We start from the raw sequence: 25,675 nt of genomic DNA on the forward strand, positions 1-25,675 counted from the left end.
GGTTGAAGTATAGTCTACAGCAACTATCATTTGTCGTTACAATATATGAAATTTTTTAATTGTTTCTTCATCTAAAAGGGTTGTTTAAACGTTAACCAGAAAGTATCCAAGACCTGCCATTAACACCGAATCCCCCAAAACAGGTGTAACATAAAAGATAAAGATACATGTTTGATTTAAGACCACCACTGACAAACTTCTATACTGGTATACTTCAACGCAAGGTTAAACTAGTTCCATAGTTCCAACACTTCACTGTATTTTTGAAATGAAAATAAACACTGCAATTCTTCAAAAAAAAATGGTGTATCAATTTATTGCACAAAATCATAACATGAAAAGCAGAAGCAAAGAACCAGCGCCAAAATACATGTTTTTCATTTCGGATACACAATATTGTAAACAAACGGAATGCAATGCAGTGTTAGAAAACTCTTAATGTTATTAGCTGAATCAAAGAAAACCGCTTTCATGGCAAATTTTCATTGCGGAAAGAAGAAACCTCCATATAATGCTGTCCATTTTCTGATTGTTCTAATAATACGGTCTTTACGATTCTATATCGCAATCTTACAAAGTAACGCTGACCAGAACCATTTCAATATTCCTTAAGTGATTCGGACAAATACTTCTTTGTGCTGTAAACTTATCATTCATATAGCTATAATACTCAAAACTTAGCAGTCTGATGGATTTTGTATTGGAAAAATATATTTCGAATGTTAATACAAGAAACGGATAAGTAATTCTATTTTAAGGTAAATAAATATGTTCAGTTGTTTAATATTTTCTTTGTAGATTAATAGGGTTAATAAGTGCAGCAAGACTTATAAAAAATGTGTACAAACATATACAAGTATATGTATTTTAAATGTCTCGCGGCACTTTGATAAGAAAAGATTAATATAAAATAGAGTTAAATTGTTAGAGATATAAATAAATACGTGACAAAGACCCCGGATGACGAATTTGGTAATGTTTACAGGATGTTTACACACGTAATACCTGGATGACATTGGAAGGCATTTGTGAAAGAAATATTTAGTAAACTTTTCGTCATTTTCTATAAACAAATTTTCACCTACAATGCCGGCGAGACGAAAACAAGATTCGATAGAAATGTAAGTTTTGTACCTTGCTTTAATCACTTTTACCTGTGATAATTATCCATTAGCACACAGGTGAAATATGTATATCCCCAATGAAATCAACACCGATATTTATAGTAACGTAAACAAAATGGAATCCCCAGCATTTCATTCGTTCTGTTGAGCAATCTATTCTCTTTGAGTGCATTATACAGATATTAATAAAAAAAAAAAAGAGAACTTCAATCGCTTGACTTGTCAAATGTAATTGAACTAAAAGCGACTCCTAACATCTTTCAAAATCTGTATTGTTATATTGGTAAATTGCTTTGGTTTTAATTTGCAAAATGGAAAGTTGTTAGATATCAAAGACTGATGGAGCAAACGTGTTTGATTTTTACGCCTAATATTGCATGTTGTCATGAATTATATATAAACCACCTATCTCCCTATGGCATTATATAGCACAGTTTTATATAATAGATTTTAGGTATCAATTTCCATTATCGATCATCCACGTCGTCTATTTCAAGAAATTAAAACTGTTGGTAAAATAAACATAATTTCTCAACTTGAATGCATATTGTCAACAATGCCAGAAACATATGTTAATAAATGAATTTTCCCGATACATAGGGAATTTATAACGATGCAATCGTTTTCATTGGATGTTCGATTTCACTGTTACGGATTGCAAAGTTACAAAGTATATAATATTTACAGAAACCGATGAGAAATTTGAAACAGGGTAAACTTGCACTGATAATTTGGGATTCAATCCTTTTATATATGTATCTGATTAAACAAACAGTTGTAGTTTTATTAGATTACCTTGGTGATGGAATTACAAGTGAAACTATAAACTTTGAACATTTAGCAAGTTGTACGTACACCTTCATAATACATCTTGCTAGAGTATACAGATCTCTTTGAAGAAATTGTTTTTAACTTTTTCCCCAACATGTGACATGGAATTCAGAAATATATTTATCGAACATGACAAGTTACGGAACAGAATCTCCGTGTCTTCTGGGCGTACCTGAGGTCAAATTTGTCAAGCCTGGTAAAAACAGGTAGGTTATAAAAAAGTTGTGAAGAACACGCAATGTTACTCAATCTTTAATTGATATCAATTAAATTCTTTCTTGAAGCAGAATATGTCAGGACGGTTATTGAACAAACAGTCTTTTAAGAAAATTAGATTATTAAAATGTGACCACAAATTGCCAATTTATTGGAATAACAAAACATGTCAAATATTGAATTTCATTTATCCAAGGCATATTTTTTTTTTACGAAATCCTTCAAGTGCTTGTTTTTTTTCCCTATTATTCCACGCGCTAGGTCGGTCGCACTGAATGAACATATGGTACTGTATACAACTTTAGGACAAGAGTCACTTGTGTAATTCTAGCAAATTTCGTTTGAAGAGAAATAATCCTTGTCAAAATATCATTTTGCAGTCATTTAGGATACCACCTACACTTAAATATTTAAAATAAATTACACGTGTAAGGACCAACCGGAATTAGTGAAGTTTGTCTTTATTCGACAAAGATAACTAAAGGGTCATATTATTTGTTGTTTTGAAATTTTATCAATTAAAAAAGTGATATGCATTGTTTCAAAAGGCTAATTGTTTGATATTTTTTTAGCATCTCAGGGCAACGTGGAAATTTCTTAAATTGATGTGTCAATTTAAACTCAATTATGTCATAACTAAATCAAGCAAGACTTAAAAGTTAGTAACTACATAATCTTGTGTATTTATGTCAAATAAAATCTCAAATTTTAAAACACGATATGATTCACTCAAAATTATCAAATGATAGAGAGGGAAACAGTTTGAATGCCTTAGGCTAAACTGTACATCACAACGTAGCGTAGACATAATACACACATTTCTGTTAACACCATTTATTTAGCTTGTACTTTTGGACTTATGGATCCTAAGTAATTACTAGTGATCCAGACAATGTTCATTTATTTTACTGCTTAATTGCTATTTTAGAATTATAGATAAACTATGTAAACTATGTTTGAAAGACCAGTAAAAAAGAAAGTTAAGTACAGCCATTAAATCCTCTTCACTTTAATTATTTTCTGATATTAAAATATACGGACATTTTTTTTCCTTTTACGTTATAGTCTACACGGAAATTGCTTCTTCTCATTGAAGACTGAACTTTGTTTATTATTGTATTTGCATCGACATTCAAATTGCTCGTACATAGCACATGAAATCTATCACAAATATAAAGCAATCCTCGTGAAAATAGGATATTTGAAAAATATGAATTTCATCAATTCCGACACTTATGTTTAATGGCCTGTTAAGACATGATTTCCTTCTCGGAGTCGAAAATATACAGAAAAAAGAGATATGTGTCTGTTTGAGTTCATCCATTATGTAAAAAAGGGTAACATTATTTGATGGAAATACAAATTTACAAGTTCTGTAATATACAGACATGCCGCACAGGAAAACATTTTGATTGAGTTGGGCCATTTCGGTTGAAATGTTATAATAGTGTGTTTTTCTATTTTGGGATGTTGCACTGTTGTTTCGGATAAGGGTGAGGGTCGGTGCCTGTTGAAACGTTTGGACCCGCTGCGTTTGTTTGCGCCAATCCTAGGTCGGGAACCTGACATTAAGTGGTTGTCGTTTGTTGATGTGGTTCATAAGTGGATCTCGTTTCTCGTTTTTCTATATAAAATGTAGATTAGACCGTTGGTTTTCTTGTTTGAATTGTTTTACACATGTATTTTTGGGGGCCTATATAGCTTGTTTTTCGGTATGAGCCAAGGCTCAGTGTTGAAGACCGTACTTTGACCTATAATGGTTGTGACTTGGATGGAGAATAAATTGTCTCATTGGCACTCATACCACATCTTCTTATATCCATCTAACTGATTTCTGTTTTATAGGAAATTTCTCACCGATGGCATTACAAACTACACTGAAAATAAAAAGATAACATATGAGAAACATCCGTATGAAGCAAAGTTTGTCCTTGACTGACCTGATGACGGGTTGTTATCACTGCTTGTTATTTGAATTTTTATCAATTCAAATATTGTACTTAGCATTCAATTTGTCTCGAATCGAAAGATTGCTGACTAAACGATATGGGTTTTACTCATTGTTGAAGGACGTACGCTGATCTATAGTTGTTTTAAATTTCTGTGTCGTTTGGTCTTTTCGTTGTGCAGAGTTGTCTAATTTGCAATCATACCATAACTTCTTAATTTCAGTCTTGTTCGATATGAAGAAGCATCTGGGTGAATTTGGAGAAAAATATGGAAGCTAATGAATTTAGGAATCTAAATGGCAAAGTCGTCTATTATACAGTATCCCGAACGCATTCATGATTTGGTTGACCACTATCAAATATCTATGTCACGGATTTTCACAGATATGGTCAACTGTATCGCAATTTAGTAGCTACAATCCCGGCCTTTGATACTCACTGATGGAACTTGTCACCATTTGGTATCTGTACAATCTCGTTAACATGACTTGTCACCATGTTCCGTTAGTACAACAATTTATTAGCTACAATCATGACTTTGTCCTCTGATACTCGTTAACGGGACTTGTCACCATTTTCCACCCGTACATTAATTTCGTAGCCACATTACCGTCCCCTAAAACTCGCTGATTGGGCTTGTCATCATGTTGTGGTTATACAATGTACGTATAGTAGCCTTTATCCCGACCTCAGACGGGTCTGACTGAAAAAGCAGTTGGGAGAATCAGGGAGTAGACTGCGTTGTTTGATTGGGTTCGTGTTACTCAAGGTTTTTTTTTGTAGTGTTTTGTGTATTCTGTTAGTTTTTCTTCTTGTATTTTGGCTATCAGTGTTGGCTGTCTTTGTACAACTTACAGTTTTTAATAGAACAAGAATTATAATTGGTTATTGAAGGATCATTGATTGATGGAATGTAGAACTGATAAGATTTTTATATATATATTTTTTTAGATTAAAAAAATATCATTACTTGTAAAGTATCAGGATTAAGCAGATAGTACCTTCTTGTACAGAAGTAATGTCGAAAAGTGCATTCGATTTTCTCTGATTAACACATGTACGGTTAAATTCTTTTCGACGTAGGTAAGGCAATAGCTACGACATTAAAGTCCCGTAATGACTTTTGTAGTGGGACATGTAAGCATTTTGTATTTCCTTCGGTTGTGCATCATTTGTCCTTTGTTCATGTATATAAATTAAATGCTATTTTTGGTGATGACGTAAAACCAGGGTTATATTGTCTCTGTCTTCGATTTTTTCGCAACCAGTCTTGACCCAGGGAGATTTAGGACCATACTTTATGTACAAAATGTATTAGACATTCGGCCTTTGTTCCAGTAAAGTGCTTAAGATATATGTTGTGTTGCTGTTTAATTGACATCTTTTCTTCACAACATTGTAAAATGATATGGCAAATATTCAAACTATTACTTTGTATCTGTATATATTATACATGCACCATTAAAGTATAGTATGTTTTTTTAGATTCTCCCATGAGCTGTAAAGGCCATTAATATTTTACCTTCATTTATCAACACGTTCTGCAATACGTGATTATTTCCAGAATAAAAAAGAATAATGCAGATATTTTATTACCATAACAGTACTACACATTGCTTACCTTCATACATATCAAATTGTTTAAAGTCTACTTTCTTAGGGGTATTTACTTTGTGTATTATATGTTTTGTACAAGGTGTGAAGATCAGACTTATTTTCACACGTTATCATCATTTGTTTTTCATGGTACTGTACGTCCACTTTGGCACACAGCTGCACATGAGGAATCAGATAAGGCAAGATTCTTTTTATAGTTTTACACTTATTTCTGATTATAAGTTTCCAAAATATCTTTAAGTGTCGTTAATATCATATCTTATAGAACTTTAGATATGTGTTATATATAGGTATACGATTGTAACATAAATAGTCATGGAAAATGGCAAACCGGTCCATTGACGTGAACTAAAGCGCTGATTTTGTGAAAAGCAAGATTTTGTTTAAGGTTCAATTTGTCATCATCTGTTGTGATTTTATGGTCCCAAATAATCATCGAACGTTAGATAATGGATAACTTAAGGGCTCATATTTTACATCGGGAAAGGAACTGCTTACAGGTCTCATATATACTCAATACACTCCAGTCTTTGCTGGGACTCGTGTCGCTCAATCTTTTCATTTTTATTTCTTGATGTGATATACCGGATCATATAAACCCTGCTTTGCGATGAACCATGGGTAGGATTTTAACGGGATATATAGTTGCAACGGTAAAAGTCCGATAAGTCGCACTATCCGGTTCGGAATCTAAACCAGTATTTGTTCTTGTTCCAAAATGCCGGTAGCCTATTTACGGATAAGCTGCAAATGATATCTCTAATAATTTGAGCGAGCACGCTAACACGAGCTAACAGTCCGAGCACGCTTACACGAGCCAACAGTCAAGTTTTTTCTGTGTTCCTTCCTTTTTTCCATAGGTTCGAGATAAAGAATTCAGTCAATGTTTATACATGTTTAGAAATATCTCATAATTCTTTGCAATTCATCAAATTTTAAATAATAACATGTTGACCATAGCTACAATTTTTTGGAAAAATTGAGAACTAGTTTTAATCCTGGATTTGAACAGTAAAAACATTTCAAGTTGAAACAAAACTTCTATCGAAAATATATTTCAACTACAACATGTACAAAATAAGTAACTTAAGAAAAGACCCTTCAAAATAATATTTTGCAAAAGTTGAATTTGCAATATGATAGAGGGAAAGGGTCACATCTCTGTTTTGAAGATTAATCTTATCGTGCATACGTTTGGGGTTTTGTTTGCTTTTTTTGTTATCATTATTATAATTTAAAAAAATCATAAAGTGTATAAGACGTTCTGTTTATGCATTATCCTGATATATAGATTCACGTATCGGATAGTTATTTACTATTATCAGATATCAGAACTGCATATTTGAATTCTCAATTGAATACCATCATGTAGGATTTCTTGTTGGAATTGTAATTCAATGAAAACAAATCCAATGCTCAAACGGTTTGACGATTAAAATGCCGCTGTTAAACATTTCAAAACGCATCAAGTTTTCATCATCAACATATTTTGATAGTTTGAATAATCCAATTTGCGTATTTTTTTCAAAGTAGAAAATTAATAACTGCATGCAAATAGGTAGTTCGGGGTGATGAATTGCAGGTGTAAATTTCACGCATGAAATTTACATTGCATCAACTAAATGAGTAGCATAAATTGATTGTTTTATATTTTTAATCAATACAGTGACTGTTTCATTGTTTATCAAGTTTTTTTTTAATTTACTCAAATTCTAACTATAGACAAATAAACGACAGGTACTACACGAAATCCCAGGTAAGAAAAATCTATATTACAATCAATAATGGCGTCATGCAATTTCATACTGATTAATATTACATAAATTTTACATTAAATGTATTTTATTTAAATCCTTAATAACCGCCAAGTTGATCACAGTTTTATTTATACTGTAGAGCGACTTTAATTTAAAGTTTATCAGATTGTTCTAACTTGTGTAATATGCTTTGCGAAATAAATTGGTTCCAAGGAGACAATTTGAACAATTTATCCATGTATATTTAATTTAACTCAATCTCAAAATTTTAAAGTGCTCTACTAACTGGCATTTTAATTAAATTGGACGATAAATGTCATTTAGAAACTGGGATCCATTCAGTCATAATTGGTTTTAACTCGCATATTTTTTTTCTTGATTTGAAAGTTGAATAAAGGAGGATAATAAACACCATATGCGCTTTGTTTCTATAATTTGTATGCTAGTTGTTTTATCTGTGCATCGTACCATTATGTTCTGCGATAACACCAATGTCTATAGGTTAGGGGGCAGTTGGGTCCTCACAAACATGTTTATTAACATCGCCACAATTTATATGTGCTTACCTCAAGTCGTAATCCCTGTTATTCACTGAATTTTGTTGGTTCATGTTTGTCATATGTGTTGCTTGTGTAAATTGTAATGTTAAGTTATGTCGTTGGTTTTTCTATTTGAATTGTTTCCCATTTTAGCTCACCTTGCTCTGTGATTTTCTCAACACTTGATTTGAGTGTTTGCCTTCTATAGAAAAAATGATATATAGATAGAAACTAGAATAAAAATAAATAATCAGCTAGACAAAATCCACAAATTAGTCAAATAGCAGAAATCGTCAATCTACTTCTTATTGGAGTAATTGCTAATTAAAGATGATGTTAACCAAGCCTCGTGTATGTATCAAGGCCTCTTCATAGCTGACTATACGCCATGCTGCTCTTTCATTGTTGAAGGCCGTACGATTACCTATATATTAAATACTATATAACTATATCCATTTGAAATCACTATATAGTCGAGTTTCACGTTGTTAGTAAACATGCATATTTAGAGTCAAAATATGGTATATTGGTTATGGTACATATAAGTGATACATATTGAAAAATCTAGGATTTATGATAATAAGGGGGGACTAAGGGGGGGGGGGGGGGCTCATAACAGGATCCTGTCCTCAAGCACCTATGTTTTTATCGGGATTTTGATCGTGATTAAGATTATACTGGTGGGAAAGCACTCCTTCCTTCCGTAGGATAGATGCCGAAGTAAAAGTATATTCTCATCTTTGACAGCTACATGTATATTTCTTATCTTTTCTTTGGGCCACTGCGATACCCCTACTATTCTTAAAAATTCTGTACCTACCCCCGTAATAACACTTTAAAATTACATCGATAATTTTTTATCATTACTAACTAAATCCTTCTATAATGGTTAAGTTGTGATAGAGCATTATTTCCTTTAATATAATTATACTCCAGTGTGCTAGACTGTTATTTAGTTAATGAAACGTTATCCTGGTGGCATATACATAGTGCATTAATCTGCTGTACGTTTTAAATTGCTAAACAAAATAAAATATTATTTATAAAACACTTTTTTCAATATAATAGATTCTGAATAATGTCACAATATCGATTTCATTTTCTATTCTAGTTAATGGAGTCATTCTTGTAAATATCTAACGTGACAAATATATCATGCACATACTGAACGAACAAAAAGACTAAGCTGACGTTTTGTGTACGATTAGAACCATCAGCATTCAGAGTTAATACCTTTTTGTTCAGTTTACCAATAAGCAGAAAAGTACACAGTTAATGCATTAACCAGATTTTAAAAACAAAGTAGAGACGGAAAGAAGCTTTTCGTCAAAATCTTGGTGTTTTACGAATTGAAACTGGGTCATTCTAAGCTTTGCTTGTCATGTGTAAGGTCACTAAATGTATTGTTCATCCAGTAATAATCATTGATAAGTATTTATACAAATTTAGGATCTTTGATGACCTTAGTCCGAATGATAGTTTTCAATAATTTAGAAATAGGGGGTCTTTCAACGATTCGACCATAACTTATTGAATAGCATGATAAATATGATAAACCGGTAGCCTAGTATTGCTTGAATAACTGCTTGTTTATATTGTTTCATTGCATGGCAATCATACCACATCCCTCTAATTTCTATTTTAAGAATGATCCCATTGAGATTTCCGACTGCAAATGATTCTTCTATTTGAACAAAATTCATTTGCACAATAAGAAAAATAGTATTACAGTTCATGAATAAACCTGTCTGGGCGATGCGTACCTTTCAAGTCATTGTTCAGTTAAATTTAGCATCGTCAGAATTTCTATAAATTGAATGAACCGAAGTCTTTAAAAACATAATCATAGAAACAAACATAATTAAAGTAAGAAAAAATGTTTTTTTTTATTAATATTTTCAAAGAATATGCAATATTGTGTTTTGATCGTTAAATCATAACGAATGCAGCAAAACATGCGACTGGTCCCTTTTTGTCAAACAAAAGACTTGTCTAGTTTCAACTAAGCACACAGCGTTTAAAACAAATAGGAAAAACTAATCGGTAACAACTTCAAACAATGATGACACTCGGGTCTTTTTTGTCGATTGTACCGGCCTTGTTAGCCTTCAGTCGAAGCTTTCGTTTTTGTCGAGCCTGCAACTTTTGTTGCAAAAAGCTCGACATAGGGATAATGATCCTGCGGCGGCGGCAGCGGCGTTAGCTAACTTCTTAAAAGCTTTATATTTAAGAAGTTGGAAGACCTGGATGCTTCATACTTTGCATATGGATGCCTCATGTTACGAAGTTTCCGTCAGTCACATGTCCAATGTCCTTGACCTCATTTTCATGGTTCAGTAACTACTTGAGAAAAAAAGTTAAGATTTTTTTGTAATGTTAAATTCTCTCTTATTATAAGTAATAGGATACCTATATTTGGTATGTGCGTAACTTGCAAGGTCCTCATGCCCTTCAGATAGTTTTCCCTTGACCTTGACCTCATTTCATGGATCAGTGAACAAGGTTAAGTTTTGGTGGTCAAGTCCATATCTCAGATACTATAAGCAAGCAATAGGTCTAGTATATTCTGTGTATGGAAGGACTGTAAGGTCCACATGTCCAACTGGCAGGTGTAATCTGATCTTGACCTCATTTTCATGGTTCAGTGGTTATAGTTTTTGATCTGTTTTTCTTTTACTGTTTACAATAGGTCTACTATATTTGGTGTATGGAATGATTGACAGGTGTACATGCCTAGCTGGCAGGTGTCATCTGACCTTGACCTCATTTTCATGTTTCAGTGGTCAAAGTTAAGTTTTTGAGTTTTGGTCTTTTTGTCTAATACTAATTGCAATAGGTCAACTATATTTGGTGTACGGAGATATGTTTTATGATCTTTTTGTCAGTCGCGCAGGTTTAATTTGACCTTGACCTCATTTTGACGGTTCATTGTTCAGTGTTAAGTTTTTGTGTTTTGGTCTGTTTTTCTTAAATAATAAGCAATAGGTCAACTATGTTTGTTGTATGGAAGAATTGTTAGCTGTACATGCCTGCCTGGCATTGTTCGTCTGTCCTTGACCTCATTTTCATGTTTCATTGGTCAATGTTTAGTTTTCTTGGTTAAGTTTATGTGACAGTTGTAATAGAGCTTTATATTTAGGACTATCAACATAATATCAATGATTAGTAAAGAAGGCGAGACATTTCAGCGTATGCACTCTTGTTATATGTCGGTCTTGAACAAACCAGGGAATACTCATATGCGGTAAATACATCCATAATATTTTAAGCATGTATAATTTGCAACCAATCATCAATTCATTTCATAATCTTCATTGGTTAGTAACATACATATATAAATATATAAATATAAGTCTTGGTAAAATTGCGAAGATAAAAACCCAATAAGTATGATTTGTTTGTCATTACCTCTCCATTTATGTAATTGCTTACATAATGCAGCAATTTCTTGGTACTAAAACATTTTGATAGAATGCTAACCAGTGTTATCAACAATACAAACAAATTGCCATAAATCCCTTTCATAAAAGTTGAAGAAGATTAATGTCTGCCTTGTTGATTGATGTTAGATGACCTTTTTGTACCCCGCTCTCTCTTTCGTAGCAAAAGCCATTACCATTTTAAGACAGAAGACCCGTACTAACATACATATCCTTGACAGAATGACGATTTTATAATCCTTCATTTTGTATACGTAATCAATATAAATGATGCTCATTTTATGGCTCACTCATACATCTAAATTAAACAAATTATAGATAGGTCTGATCGAAAGTTTGTAAAAATTGTTTAGTATCAAAATAATGATGGGATCCTTCAATGTGTAATTATCTGAAAAATATCATTGATCATTCAATAAATGAAAAAAGTACGTACGATTGGGAACTTCTGTACAATTTTATAGCTATTGACTAGGAGCTTAAAGTAATGAGAGTTTGGATTATCTTGAGGAATATATCGGCAATAAAGTGTCTATATTAAAAGTTGCCATTGCAATTATTACGGAAGATAGTTATCTAGTGACGTCTTGTATATCTTTGGATTGATATGGGAATATGGTAACCGGAAATGGATGCTCTAAATGGCATGTATACGTTTACTATTTTCATTTCTATGTTTTATAAACTTTGATAATTATAGTAATTTGCTTTCTAAAGATTGTGTTTATTGATTACGTAATTGATTTAGCATATGTTTCATTTTCTTGTCATAATCATTGCTTTACTTTGTTATCTAATCTTTGCAGAATTTCTCATCATGTATTTAACGTGCTTAAATTTATAAGCTATCAACACACGTGTGAACTGGAACTGAAATAAACTCATCATAGATACCAGGAATAATATTTAATATTTACGCCAGACGCGCGTTTCTTCTGAAAAAAGACTCATCAGTGACGCTCGAATCAAAAATGTTATAAAAGACCAAATAAAGTACGAAGTTGAAGAGCATTGAGGACCAAAAATTTATAAAAGTTTTGCCAAATACAGCTTAGGTAACCTATTCCTGAGTTAGAGAAGCCTAAGTTTTTCAAAAATTCAAAGTTCTGTTAACAGTTAATTTGATGGCGACAAAGTTTAGAATAAAGTTACTTCTAGGTTCATACTTTATTTCAATTAGAATAATTCCTCAAATATAGTCTTTTCAATGCCGTTCGGTGGCCTATAGTTGTTAGTTTCAGTGTTACTGTGGATTCATTATTATTCGTGGATACCAATTTTCGTGGATTTCGTGGGTAAAGGTGAACAACGAAATTAAGTGTTCAACGAATGAAAAATTACCTATAGACTTGTATGCAATCTTCTGCAAAACCACGAAATTAAATATCCACGAACATGTGAGTTTTCCTTAATCCACGAAAATTGGTACCCACACGGAAATAAGTGAATCCACAGTATTTGGTCTCTGGTGGTGATTTGTCTCATTGGCAATTATACCACATTCCAATGTCTTCTGAACTTGATGCAATTACAGTGGTTTGCAAAATCTCTAACCATCTGGTGGCATAATCAGGGTAAGGGTTCATATCGGACGTATCATCATATTTACTGATGATCTAATTTTTGTCTTCAAAACCATGGCGTTCAGTGTGAAATCCAGTCGGAGTGTCTTGTTTACAATGTAACAGACATTTCAACCTACCGGGACAACATTGTTTTTACTATTTAGTTTCTAGTCAAATGACCTTTATTCATATAACTTAATGTGATATTGCGTCTTAAGGGCTTAACATCAATCTGCAAAGTAGGTCACTGTGACTTCATTAATCATCCCATTAACCAACATTGATATAACATGGTTGGACAGTGACGATATTGGGTCTACAGCCTCAAATATAAAGTAGTTCTGACACCTGACTTACTTTTAAGAATGTATATATATTTATACGTTTAACGTTAGAGTTATGTTGAAATGTACTGGATGAACAATAATTTGAAACTTTGTGTGTAGGGTATGTCTTCAGAAGTGTAGCACTTATTAATTAAATGTAACATTTGCCTTTCTTAACTTAATATTTGATGTCTTACGTTTGCGTTTATGTTGGGTTTTTTTTTAAAATAAAATGAATGTTTAATTGGTGAGATGCCACTGTCAGTTACATGCATCTGTTTAAGGGTCACAATTGAGCCTTTCTACCCTGTTTGTGGTATTTAGAAACGCTAGTGCAGAAAGCTGCATTCCATTTATTAGTTTTTCATTAATTGTCTCCCGATGTCTGCTTCATTGTGATTTGAAAAACTTAATGCTGTACTACTTGGGAGAACTATGTTACATTTTTAAAAAATAAATATTAGACTAACTTCTCAGTAATCATAAAATACATCTGAAAAAAGGAACCAGGATTATAATTTAATATCCCAGACGCGCGTTTCGTCTACATAAGACTCATCAGTGACGCTCAGATCAAAATAGTTATAAAGCCAAACAAGTACAAAGTTGAAGAAGAATGCGGACCCAAAATTCAAAAAAGGTGTGTTAAATACGGCTAAGGTAATCTATTCCTGGGATAAGAAAATCCTTAGTTTTTCGAAAAATCAGAGTTTTGTAAAAAGGAAGTTTAAAAAAATGACCATATAATTGATATTCATGTCAACACCGAAGTGCTGACTACTAGGCTGGTGATACTCTAGTGAACCTGAATTTAGTCTTTATGAAGCAGCGGATTACCACATATATACGTTTTGTTGATTGGTATAGTCGATCATATAGTGTTGTAAGGATTTATCAACTTTCCCAGTTTTTATTTACCTTGCTGTTTGGTATTTGGTGCCAATGTTTTTTGTCATCAAATTTTTCTGTATGACAGCATAATTTATATAGTGACCTTCTGCTGTTGTTTTTTTCTATGGTCGGGTTGTTGTCTCTTTGGCACATTCCCCATTTTCATTCTCAATTTTATAATTGTTGTATAGCTTCAGAAACAAGTACTGATACACAACATGTTTTCTCGTCAATGACGCACATGTGTCATAGCAGGATTAGAACTAGTTATGGTTTCTGCTTTTGTCGTTTTTATAAGTGCCACATTTCAACTAACAATATTAATATATTCTAATTTTCAGTCAGTCATTTGTTATTTTATAACTGACATATATATTACATCAGAACATTAAAACTTAACATTCGTCAAGCAGCAAGAACATGGACGCAACGGAGATGACTTTCAAGATATCCGATTTTCTGACAAGGAAAAAAATTATAAATGGTTCCATAATAGTTTCTTATGAAAGATAAAGGATAAAGACGTCATTATGAAATCGACAAGACGTGTCAGTGATTGACAGTTCAGTTGTGAAGAAATTGATTCCAGTTAATCAACTGATATCAAATCGATGTCGAATTACGATGAATCCTACTCCATCTTTGTTTTTATTTGTCCCCGTTCTTTGGTTCTGGAGATGAAACGCGACGTGACCTGAAAATAAATTTACGTTTCCTTTTGTTCTATTTTGGGTTTGGGTGCAAAAAGCCGCCTGATAGAATGTCAATATACATTTCGTTTAAAAAAATGATTTATTTGAGGTCTCAGTAGACCACATAGAAAGTATTTTTCTACGGTTTGATAGAACAAACAATCCCATCGTTATTCAAATTCACTTCACAGTCTCAACCATAGTAGCGTAAACTTCGACATCATTTTACCGATCATTTGCATTTGCTTACTTCGCTGCAATATACACGACTTGACTTCAATATTTCTTAATGCAGGAACAATTCATTTATCTTAAACAGAAAGGTTTCGGTCGATGTTTTATTTTATCAATTTTGTTGCCCGTTGCTATAAGTTTCAAAGATCTTTTTATGCATTGAAATGTGACACTACAATGCATATCGTGAAAAATGCTGCTTCGAATGAAAACATGTATACGGACAATTGGTATGACCTAAGGATTTGTTTTTACATAGTATAAGATAATTTAAATTCCAGAAGTCTACAAAATGTTGAATTTAACACATTCTTTCTTTTTATACTATCTAATTGCATTTTAAAATTATCATGCAATTGTTTCTGAATGTGGAATCAAATGCAATCTTTATAAGACTCATACCTGCAACCAAATAATTTATCAAACAAAAAAGCTATAAAAATTGCGTAATATTCAATATCATTATGTCCTTCGTGGCGTGCATTTCCCCCTCCCATCATAGATTTACTGATTTTCAAAGTACTGAAAATGTCAATTAGTTTCTAATAGATTTGAAAAGCTATATATAAAAAAGATTTTATGGATCTGAAAATGAAAATTGTAATGTCTTATCTTTTTACATGTGTGTTGATTTTTTTTTCATCTTCAGATCTCGTATAGATCTCATATAATGTCAGATTTGTCATATCAAATAGCGATTTAATTTCCATTTTAAAATGATTATTTGCTAATTACGACTAGCTTCAGATCTAAAATGATCGTTTTAAGTACCAAGCGATTAGCTGACAGCAGTAAAGTAAACCATATTGTCTGGGATTTGATTTTGTTTTGATTTCTGCAAATAACATGAATGATACCCTTAACAATGATAATCAGTAGTTAGAACAGTTTTACCTGCTGGCCTACACATTGCATCACGTTTCTTTGAAATTTTTATGTATTATGTTTATTTTATCTATTTACATGTTGCACGTGGATGTGTGTGCGCTATCAATGTTTATAAGACATACAATGTAATCTTATAGACTGTAAGAGTAATTCACAACCAGTCAATGTCGTTTAATATGATAGTACAAATAACATTTAGTCAGAATAAAAATCTAAAATCTTCAGGAAATATACTTCTATTTTTTTACACAATTAGAAGACCATCAGATGGCTTTAGAAGTAGCAGTCATTTATAATAAACTTTTGACAAATATAAAGCTGTTATTTTCCGGATTATAAAGTATTGTTATATGAAGCAATACACACTATTGATATTTCTGTCATTTTCAGGCAGAGTACTGAGAAGAACGAATTATTGAACAATACAGAAGTTAAAGTGAGTAATTAGTCTTATTGTATCCTTTTAAGGGGGATAGGTTTGAAAGATAGATGTAGATACATACATAGAAACGTCAAACGGGACAAGAAAGAAACAGTCAAATACAACTAAGGTCACTTCACTAATTAGCTTGAGGGAGTTACCAATATAAGTGTATGAGTGGCCGTTCATGTCAAAATAGCGATGTTTCCATCTAGATGTATTTTCCATCGGCACTCATACTACAATACTTACATATATCATAAAGAACATATAGGTAGATTCAGAGACATTGAATATTCCATGTTCTTTAGGTTTGGACTTCTTGCACTTGAACTTATTTATGTAAACATCAACGGGGAATAGAAATAGGACCAATCTTTGCGATTGTAGAATGCGACGCTCCTTCTTCCTTTCCCCACTATTGTCTTCCGTTAGGTTTCCCGTATAAGGAATGAATACGGAAAGAAATAAGTTTTTTAAGAGAGAAAAAAATAAGTATTTTTCCGTGGTTGTCAACTGCATAGAGATTTATTGTTTTGCACCTACGTCAAATGACCTTTGTACCTGAATATCTGTAGTGTCATGTGCACTTGTCTACAAGCGATATATCACAATCGTTAATGCATCTGGCACAAAAATGGTTCAATCATATTTAAAGATAGACTTGGAGAAAAACACATTAACATTTGTTAAAAACGATTTTCAGCTAAACATGATATGAAACACTCCTCAAAGCAGTTAACATCTTGTTGCTAACGAGCTTCAAAATTTGCCACTTTTAATTTGCGATGGTGCGGATGCATCACTAACTACCGATCATTAAGCTGTTAATGAGATTTTAACACAACATTATCTAGACTGCTTGTTTCCATATCGGTCGCCAACCACATTGGCTATTCACTGAAAAGTTTAATATTTAAGTTCGTTTCCTGATTTGTTCTCGTACATTTATTGGTAAAAAATAAACATCTTTTTTTCAAAATTGTGAAATTAAATTTGGTGTCCTAAATCAAGTAAAGAGGTTCAGTTTAAAAATGATTTTTAATATTATAAACCAGGGTTTAAGATAGACCAGGGTTTAAAGAAACTGGATAAATATAGTCCAGAAATTGAAGAAAAATGTTTAAAAAAGACCAGTACTTAAAGAAATGGGGCGATAAAGACAAATACAAGTTTAACCTTTCAAAAAAGATTCTGTTAATGAGTGATTCACAGTTCATCATTTTACGTAACCGTTTGTTTGTGTAATTTTTTTTGCAAAAGATAAGAACATAAGAAGAAGTACATGAAATTTTTGTCTGATAACGTTTCTGTCAACCTACCCACCCTCCCCGATTTTAGCTATAATAACAACATTTGTGACAACCTATATCTAAAATTCCATCACACAAAACAGTGATGATTTAAAAAAAAAAAAAAAAAGAATGGAAATCTTAAAACACTTTCATTTTGTTAACCTATTTCTGCTGACATTAAAAAAGATGATAAATCATAATACATGTTGCGCATTGTATATATCATAGCGGGGTCTTGTGCCTTTCATAAAGACGTCAAAAACAATGATATACGCACGTTGTTCGTTGTAATATATATATAGAAAATGATAATCTATAATCATTGAGGGAATCTAAAATATCAGACTTGGTAAGAAAGTGTCGACGATTGACAGCAGTTAACTTTACTTCACACCTGCCATTGCTCGCCTTGTTCAATCACGTCTAAAAGAGTTTAAGTTAGCATATTTTTTACCGTTTTAGAGAAAGATAGTAATTACAGTGTTTCCCTATGTTCTTGTGCTATTTTTGAATTGTTATTGTATGTAATCTAAATACGGCTTGTGTTGCTCTTAAAACGATTAGAATGACAGTAAATCTTTACTTTTACAACATGAAATAATGTTACAGACACCGATAGATGACTCGAATTAATTGGTTGCTTTTTAAGCTGTGTGAAGACAAACCTTTTTAATACTTCGAACTTGAAGCTATACTGTGTGCATTTGAAAGAAAGGGACTTCAAAAAGGGTCTTGTATAATTTGAACGATGTTTTTAAGTTTGTAAATTATCAATCTGTTTGAAACCACTGCATTCCTTCTGCCTATTTAGAATGATATTAGCTATTATCATTGATATGGTCATATTTATAAATTAACTGTTTACAAAATTTTTGAATTTTTTAAATACTAAGGCTTTTCTACCTCAGGAATAGATTACCATAGCTGTATTTGGTAAAACTTTTAGGAATTTTGGTCCTCAATGCTCTTCAATTTCGTACTTTATTTGGATTTTTAACTGTTTTGGATTCGAGCGTCACTGATGAGTCTTTTGTAGACGAAACACGCATCTGGCGTTAATACAAAATTTTATCCTTGTTTCTATGATGAGTTTATTTGCCATGAATGGTCGAAATTTTAGACAAGATAACTTGATGTCACCGTTCAGTTGTACAATTTTAATCACAAATATGTTCTGATTGTCGTAATTATTATCTCGTTATCCCTTTTTCGTTTAAGACACAATATTGAATGTGAATTATTTCAGGGTTTGTATTAGTCATTAATGGGGTTGAACTGAAATCCCCCCAGAGCACCTCCATTTATCTGTTATTCTTTTAGTGTGGTTTGTGTTGTCTTTTTTTACCTGTTGTTATTTTTATTATATTTAATTTTTAGTAACCATTTTGTAATTATTTTTAGATGAGAGATTTTGATAGTATAGATTCTGAAGATTTTCTGGAGGAAGAAAATGACTTTTGTGGAGGAAAATGTATTTGTATCCGACAACGCACTTCCATAGAAAAAGTACTTTTTGTTTTCCTGGTTATTGCTGTATGTGTTATCATTGCTTTGATAGCGAAATCTTCTGGGAAGTCTAGTCATACAGGTAGGCCTAAATATAAAGAAAAAGTGTATGAATGAATTCTACGATATTTTTAGTATGAAATTCAAAACAGTGTAGCTGTGGCCATTGATTGACCCATCAAAATCATCCATTGACTGGGACAATTTACGTGAACGTTTGTCTGTAACAACCACTGTTCATGACGTACCTACGATAGACATTTAAACTGTGGGGTCACCAAAGGTTTCTTAACGCCTTTAATTATAAAATAATTCGAAAAATTAATCAGGAATAACCTTTGTGTTTTGATTTATATAATTGATATAAATCAAAATATCGTGTTATTTCTGATTAATTTTTCGAATTACTTTATTTAGGTGTTGAGAACCTTTGGTGACCCCATAGTTTAAGTGTCTTTAAAAAGTACATAGTGAGCATTGGTCGTTACATACAAACGTTCACCTAAATTGTCCGAGTCAATGAATGATTTTAATGTGTCAATCAATGGCCACAGCTACACTGTTTTGAATTTCATACTATTATCCGTCTTTTATTTTATGTACATGTACACGTTGCAATATGCAAGTCATCTAGTTTTGCTGCAGACATTTATTCAATATTCTAGACGTGTGGGTTTTAAATGTTATGTTGTAAGATAAAAATGTTTTATAAGTATATATACTTTAGTAAGCTTTCATTGATTTAGTCTGTGTCAATAAAACTTTAAACATCAAGGAGTATTTTAATGGTAGCCTATTTGAAACAATGAAATTAATATACATAATGATAAGAATGCATGTGTTGGTTCTCCCTTGGTTACGCGTACAAAATTTTACTAATTGCAGATCCAGACTTCCTAATATGCATTTTGGAGAGTGAAAAAGAAAAAACAAAACGAAATAACAAAAAAGGAAAACCATCAAAAAATTATGAGCTATGCCTTTTTTCATATCCGGGTTCTTAACCACACCTCCTCCAAATCCGCGATGATTTTAGCGACATGAAATTGATATAGAAAATGTGCAAAAGGCCGAACCTATATTTTTTGTAGTGTATAAACGATTTAAAAAAAAGTATTAATTTAAAGCCCACAACTTATCAACCAAAGCCAAAAATTAGAACTTAAACAATGATATGTAAATAAAAGAGGGCGGGTAAACCAAAACGATCTGAAATTAAAAATGAAAATCTTAACAGGTCAACAGAAACTAAAGTGCAGAAACAATCTTTGTTAAGTGGTGTAAATTGTTGCGGCAATTTTGATTTTTAAATGTTTTGCTAATTCATGTTATATTATTCTCATTTTTCGATAAGTGATTGTTTCTTAATTTTTCAATTATTGTTCAACAATTCAAAATATCCATAATAGAAAAGTTTGATTCTTTACGCTGAATTTAACGTTTATTGAAATATTTGCATCCATAACTCAACCAAAAATGATTTTTATTCACAAAAATGAAACTCGGTGACCCTGTAACCATTTTAAATCATTAAAAAGAAAATATATTTTGCAACAACATACCTATATTGATTTTAATAAAAAGCTATGATTTGGTTTTGGAAGATTGGAATTTTAAGATAATTTTGAGATCATTTTTACTAATGTTATGTACCTTTATTGTGTGTATCAAAAGTCTCTACAGTTGTAAAATAAGATTAATATACAATGTAATTATCTGCTTTTCATTTAGTCATTTAATTGTTTCTTCTTTAATGTTTTGTGTGTTTCGTCATATGTGTCCTCGTAGGGATTCATATTTGCGGTTTATGCTCCATATCGGGTACTCCGGCTTCCTCTACCTTGAACAAATCTGACCGCCATGATATAGCAAAAAATGCTGAAAGTGGCGGGTAATATCAAAAGTGGCGGGTAATATCAGCAATCAATCAATCAATCTTGGTCGAGAAGTTCTTAGATGCATATACTCAGAGTAGTGTAAAATGTGCAATAATAACTTTTTAAATTATAAAGACGTATATTTGTTACATATTGATTTGTGCATTATAATTTTTTTTCTTCAAGGTACAATAACATTATTCTCAATCTGGAATTCCATTGGAATTTCCATGTGGCTTGATTAAAAACTTTCCATTGTTAGCCTTGCATATTGATGTATTGTTACTTGATGAGTGGAATATATTTTCAATATTGCATGTTTCTAGTTATGCTTTTATAGTTAATATTTGATAAGCACTAGCATAACCGGAAAACATTGAATTCAAAGTACACGCTTTCAAATTCATACCAGAAATCAATTTAGATAATTATTCTATCTAGAAATTGAAGTATTACATGTATTGAATCCGGTAAATATGGATATTGTTAATTGTGCATGCAGTGCATATCAATTTCTTTTTTTTTTAAATCGAGTATAAAGAGTTAAACTCGGGTACCATTTTATCGACAGAATATTGACTATTCAAATGCTTGCTTTGTTGCATGTGTTCTGATTCCATGAAGCATGCATGTGCTATAGACAACAAAATATACATGTGATCTTTTTTTTAACAAAACATGCATGCGTTCTGATTCACCACATCATGCATGTTTTCTCTTATTCAACAAAGAGGGTCGAATACATTACCTGAAACGATAGGTTATAAACTTGATTTCAACAAACGACATTTACATTATCACAGAATACGTTCCATCATTTATGTATCATGACGTGTCACCAGTGGAGCAGGAACAGTCATTTTAACTAGTTAGGAACTCGAATACACTCTCGGGTTGTTAGGTAGAGCTCATGTGGCTGAATCTTTTGTTAATGGTTTACTGTGAAGTATGAGCGGCTGTGTTTGTCTTCATGTGGTTGTTTTTTTTAATAATTGTATTGTCTGTCTTTCTTTACCCCATATCATTTGCTCGCCCACATGTTCTCCCTTTTCTTTCTTTAACTCCTATCATTGAAGTGTCTTAAATGTCAAGTTCTCCCCTTTCCTTTCTTTCACTCATACTATTTAATTGTCAACATGTCATGTTCTCCATTTTCTGTATTTGATTCCAATCGTTTTATCGTCTACATAAGTAAATTCCCTTTTCTTAATTGGACTCATATCATTTGATCTTCCACATGTCAAGTGTCCCTTTTTCTTTCTTTCACTCATACTCTTTGATCTTCCTCATGTCAAGTGTACCCTTTTCTCTATTTGACTCATATCATTTGATCGTCCACGTATTAAGTTTTTATTTTCCTTCCTTGACCGATACTTTCGATTGCCCACATATCTAGTTCTCCCTTTTCTCTCTACAACCTATATCATTATATTTTTCTCATGTCAAAATCTCTGTTGGTTTGGTACGTGATGCATAATCAAAAACGTTTAAGAAAATGTCTGTTGACATAATGACTATATTGACTCTATAACTAGACATAAGATTTGTAAAAGGGGTATGTATGTAATGTGTTGATTTGAAACATAAATTCTGTCTGACCAATGCTTAAGAGATTTTTTAACATACCTGATCTGAAGTAATGGCATGATTAGAATCATTACAATCTTTTAATCATAAGAGATGTAAAACTAATTGATGTTCTTATTTCAAAGACATACATACTCACGAAAATTAATATATTGAAATATTTTCACGAAAGAACGTTATAAGAAAGACTTTATTTGCAAGAATAATATAATTCTTTACGGAAAACGCCATTTTGAAAACTCCAAAATTAAAAACTTGTGTGAAACTGAAGGCGAAATGTTTTATTATAATTTGATATCTTAAAAGTGGCAACTACAAAAACGCATTAGTTAACAAAACGGAAACAAATTGCAAGAGCTGATTCAAGTTATTTTCAGACATTCAGACTTATCTAATTGATTTGATACAACAATAGCTATAATCACTTATAACTTTCAGATGAAGTTTTTCCTGAGAAAGCTTTCATGGAATGATAATCTCGTTTCCAGTTTGTTTGTTATTTCTTTATCATGTTGTATTTTATTGAGATCCTATTGTCTTTCGTTTAACAAGATTACACGAGGAATAATTGGATTTTTTATACTTTATGCGTTCCTTAATCAATTTATGTGATTATAAGAAACAAACAAATAAACTGCTTATTTGACGGAACTATTTCATTTGTTGCAATGAATGCATCAAGAAATTCCCAAGATCTTTCTTTGTATTTTGTATTCATACCTGATAGGCACTTGATTATTGAAGCCCTGGTTTTTGTTTTGCTTGTGTCGCTTGCTTTTTCGATGCCCTCTTTCCTAGTTCATGGTCCAGTGACTTTGACTTTATTAGCAATGCTGCTGCCATTCAGATTGTCTGGATTTTATAGCCTTTTTTGTACCTTATTATTTTTATTCTTTAAACCTTTAAAAGTTTATCTAACAAAACTGACCAGCAAAACCGATTTGTGTACATGAACACTCGCATTCTCTTAATATAGTGCCCGAAAAACCCGAACATAGTTTTAGATCTAATATCTGATGGCAATTTCTTTCGGAAATAAGGATACTTAATGATCTTAAACTTCTTACTTTATTTGGCCTTTCTGCTTATTTTATTGCATCGTCATTGAGTCTTTTAGTAGACGACAGCCTAGTATCTTTCGTGATGTTATTTACAGTTTTTTATTAAACTTATATAAAAAAAATAAAAAATGAAAAAGTTGAGTTAAGTGGGTCAACAATATACCAAAAACAAATAACTGAACATATATATGACGTTTAAAAAAATAATTCAATTTCAGAAATTGACAGTGTTTGCAAGACAAAAGGATGCATTGACGTAGCTAGTTCTGTACTTTCTTCGATTGACAATCAGGTTAAACCTTGTGATGACTTTTATAAATATGCATGTGGTGGATGGAAGAAAAACACGCCTATTCCACCAGGATATTCTTATTGGGACAGATCTCAAGAACTAGCTTACAAAAATATGTACCAGCTTCACGAGTTACTAGGTAAGTTTGTCTTGTCTGTTCACTCAATAATCGTACTTGATTTGTATAACTTACTTACTACATACTTAATTTGTATTTAATGTGCTTCTGCCTGAACTCCACCAATAAAAAAGAACCGCCAAGGTATAGCCGATGTAGCTGAAAATGCCGTTATTCACCAAAAAACCAAACATTAATAATAATAGCTTAACAAAATCCCCATCCACATTTTTACTTTACATTGAGTTGCATTGTATTAATACACATTCGAATTCTTGGAAGTATATACCACATGTTTGGTTTGGTAAACGAAAGCAACGAAATGTTAAATCATGTTGTTTTTTCTTACCTTATTACTTTAAATATCAATATAATTAATTATCTCAGATGGTGCCATTAAAACAAAATACATATATGGTTTGGCGATATCTGGCCACAGCTTTTATTCATAATATGATAGATTCATACAATATATAATATATATATATAGATAGATAGACCATAGACCCATGTATATGTAGATAGATCTATGGTCGGTTACCCGAAGATAATATGGCAACCAGGTAGATAGATAGATGTGAAGATAGATATATATGAAAATGTAAAGATGCACCGTGGGATACACTGGTGCTTTAAATTTAGAAAACACCGTGGGATACACAAGTGTAGTCTGTATTATCCAAAAACCTAAAATTTCATAGTTAACATTAAGATTCTATGCAGCGAATTCTGCCATTTACGGGAATATATTTATGATGCTCAAAGTTCAAATAAAAGTCACTTTTCTCAACAGCAAACAAGTTAACATCATCAGTCAAATCTGTATCATCACTATCACCGACACAAACCTGAAAAATAAATACAAAAGAGCAGTATCTTGTTCAATAAAAAGGAGTGGGAGGGCGGGTTTTCAAGTTTACCGCTTACAAAATTTAAACAGCTTGCTTGCTGCGAGGACATTCTAAAAAGGACTAAATGACGTCACAGAATATATCGTCACACATGTTGGGTAAATCTAAAACGCGAAACACAATCCGTGAGTGGCCCCGGCGATAACTGAATTTAAGTCTATTAACTTAAATTCTATTATCTCAGATGGTGCCATTAAAACAAAATACATATATGGTTTGGCGATATCTGGCCACAGCTTTTATTCATAATATGATAGATTCATACAATATATAATATATATATATAGATAGATAGACCATAGACCCATGTATATGTAGATAGATCTATGGTCGGTTACCCGAAGATAATATGGCAACCAGGTAGATAGATAGATGTGAAGATAGATATATATGAAAATGTAAAGATGCACCGTGGGATACACTGGTGCTTTAAATTTAGAAAACACCGTGGGATACACAAGTGTAGTCTGTATTATCCAAAAACCTAAAATTTCATAGTTAACATTAAGATTCTATGCAGCGAATTCTGCCACATTGA

General features: G+C 32.1%; 1 protein-coding gene across 2 annotated transcripts in view; it reads left to right on the forward strand.

Moving 5' to 3' along the window:
* The first annotated feature begins 934 nt into the window (after nt 1–934).
* LOC139520586 (endothelin-converting enzyme 1-like) overlaps nt 935–25,675 on the forward strand; it is a 52,484-nt gene continuing 27,743 nt past the window's right edge. The window contains exons 1-4 of one of the 2 annotated variants that reach the window (XM_071313381.1): nt 935–1,121; nt 16,460–16,505; nt 19,187–19,373; nt 24,035–24,247. In XM_071313381.1, the coding sequence (XP_071169482.1) occupies nt 1,087–1,121; nt 16,460–16,505; nt 19,187–19,373; nt 24,035–24,247 (481 nt within the window). In that variant the 5' untranslated portion in view covers nt 935–1,086. Of the gene's footprint in view, nt 1,122–1,668; nt 2,162–16,459; nt 16,506–19,186; nt 19,374–24,034; nt 24,248–25,675 lie in introns of those variants that run through there. The other variant, XM_071313380.1, reaches the window with a different exon arrangement.

Source organism: Mytilus edulis, chromosome 4, assembly GCF_963676685.1.
Source record: "Mytilus edulis chromosome 4, xbMytEdul2.2, whole genome shotgun sequence".
In the NCBI taxonomy this organism is placed as follows: Eukaryota; Metazoa; Mollusca; class Bivalvia; order Mytilida; family Mytilidae; genus Mytilus; species Mytilus edulis.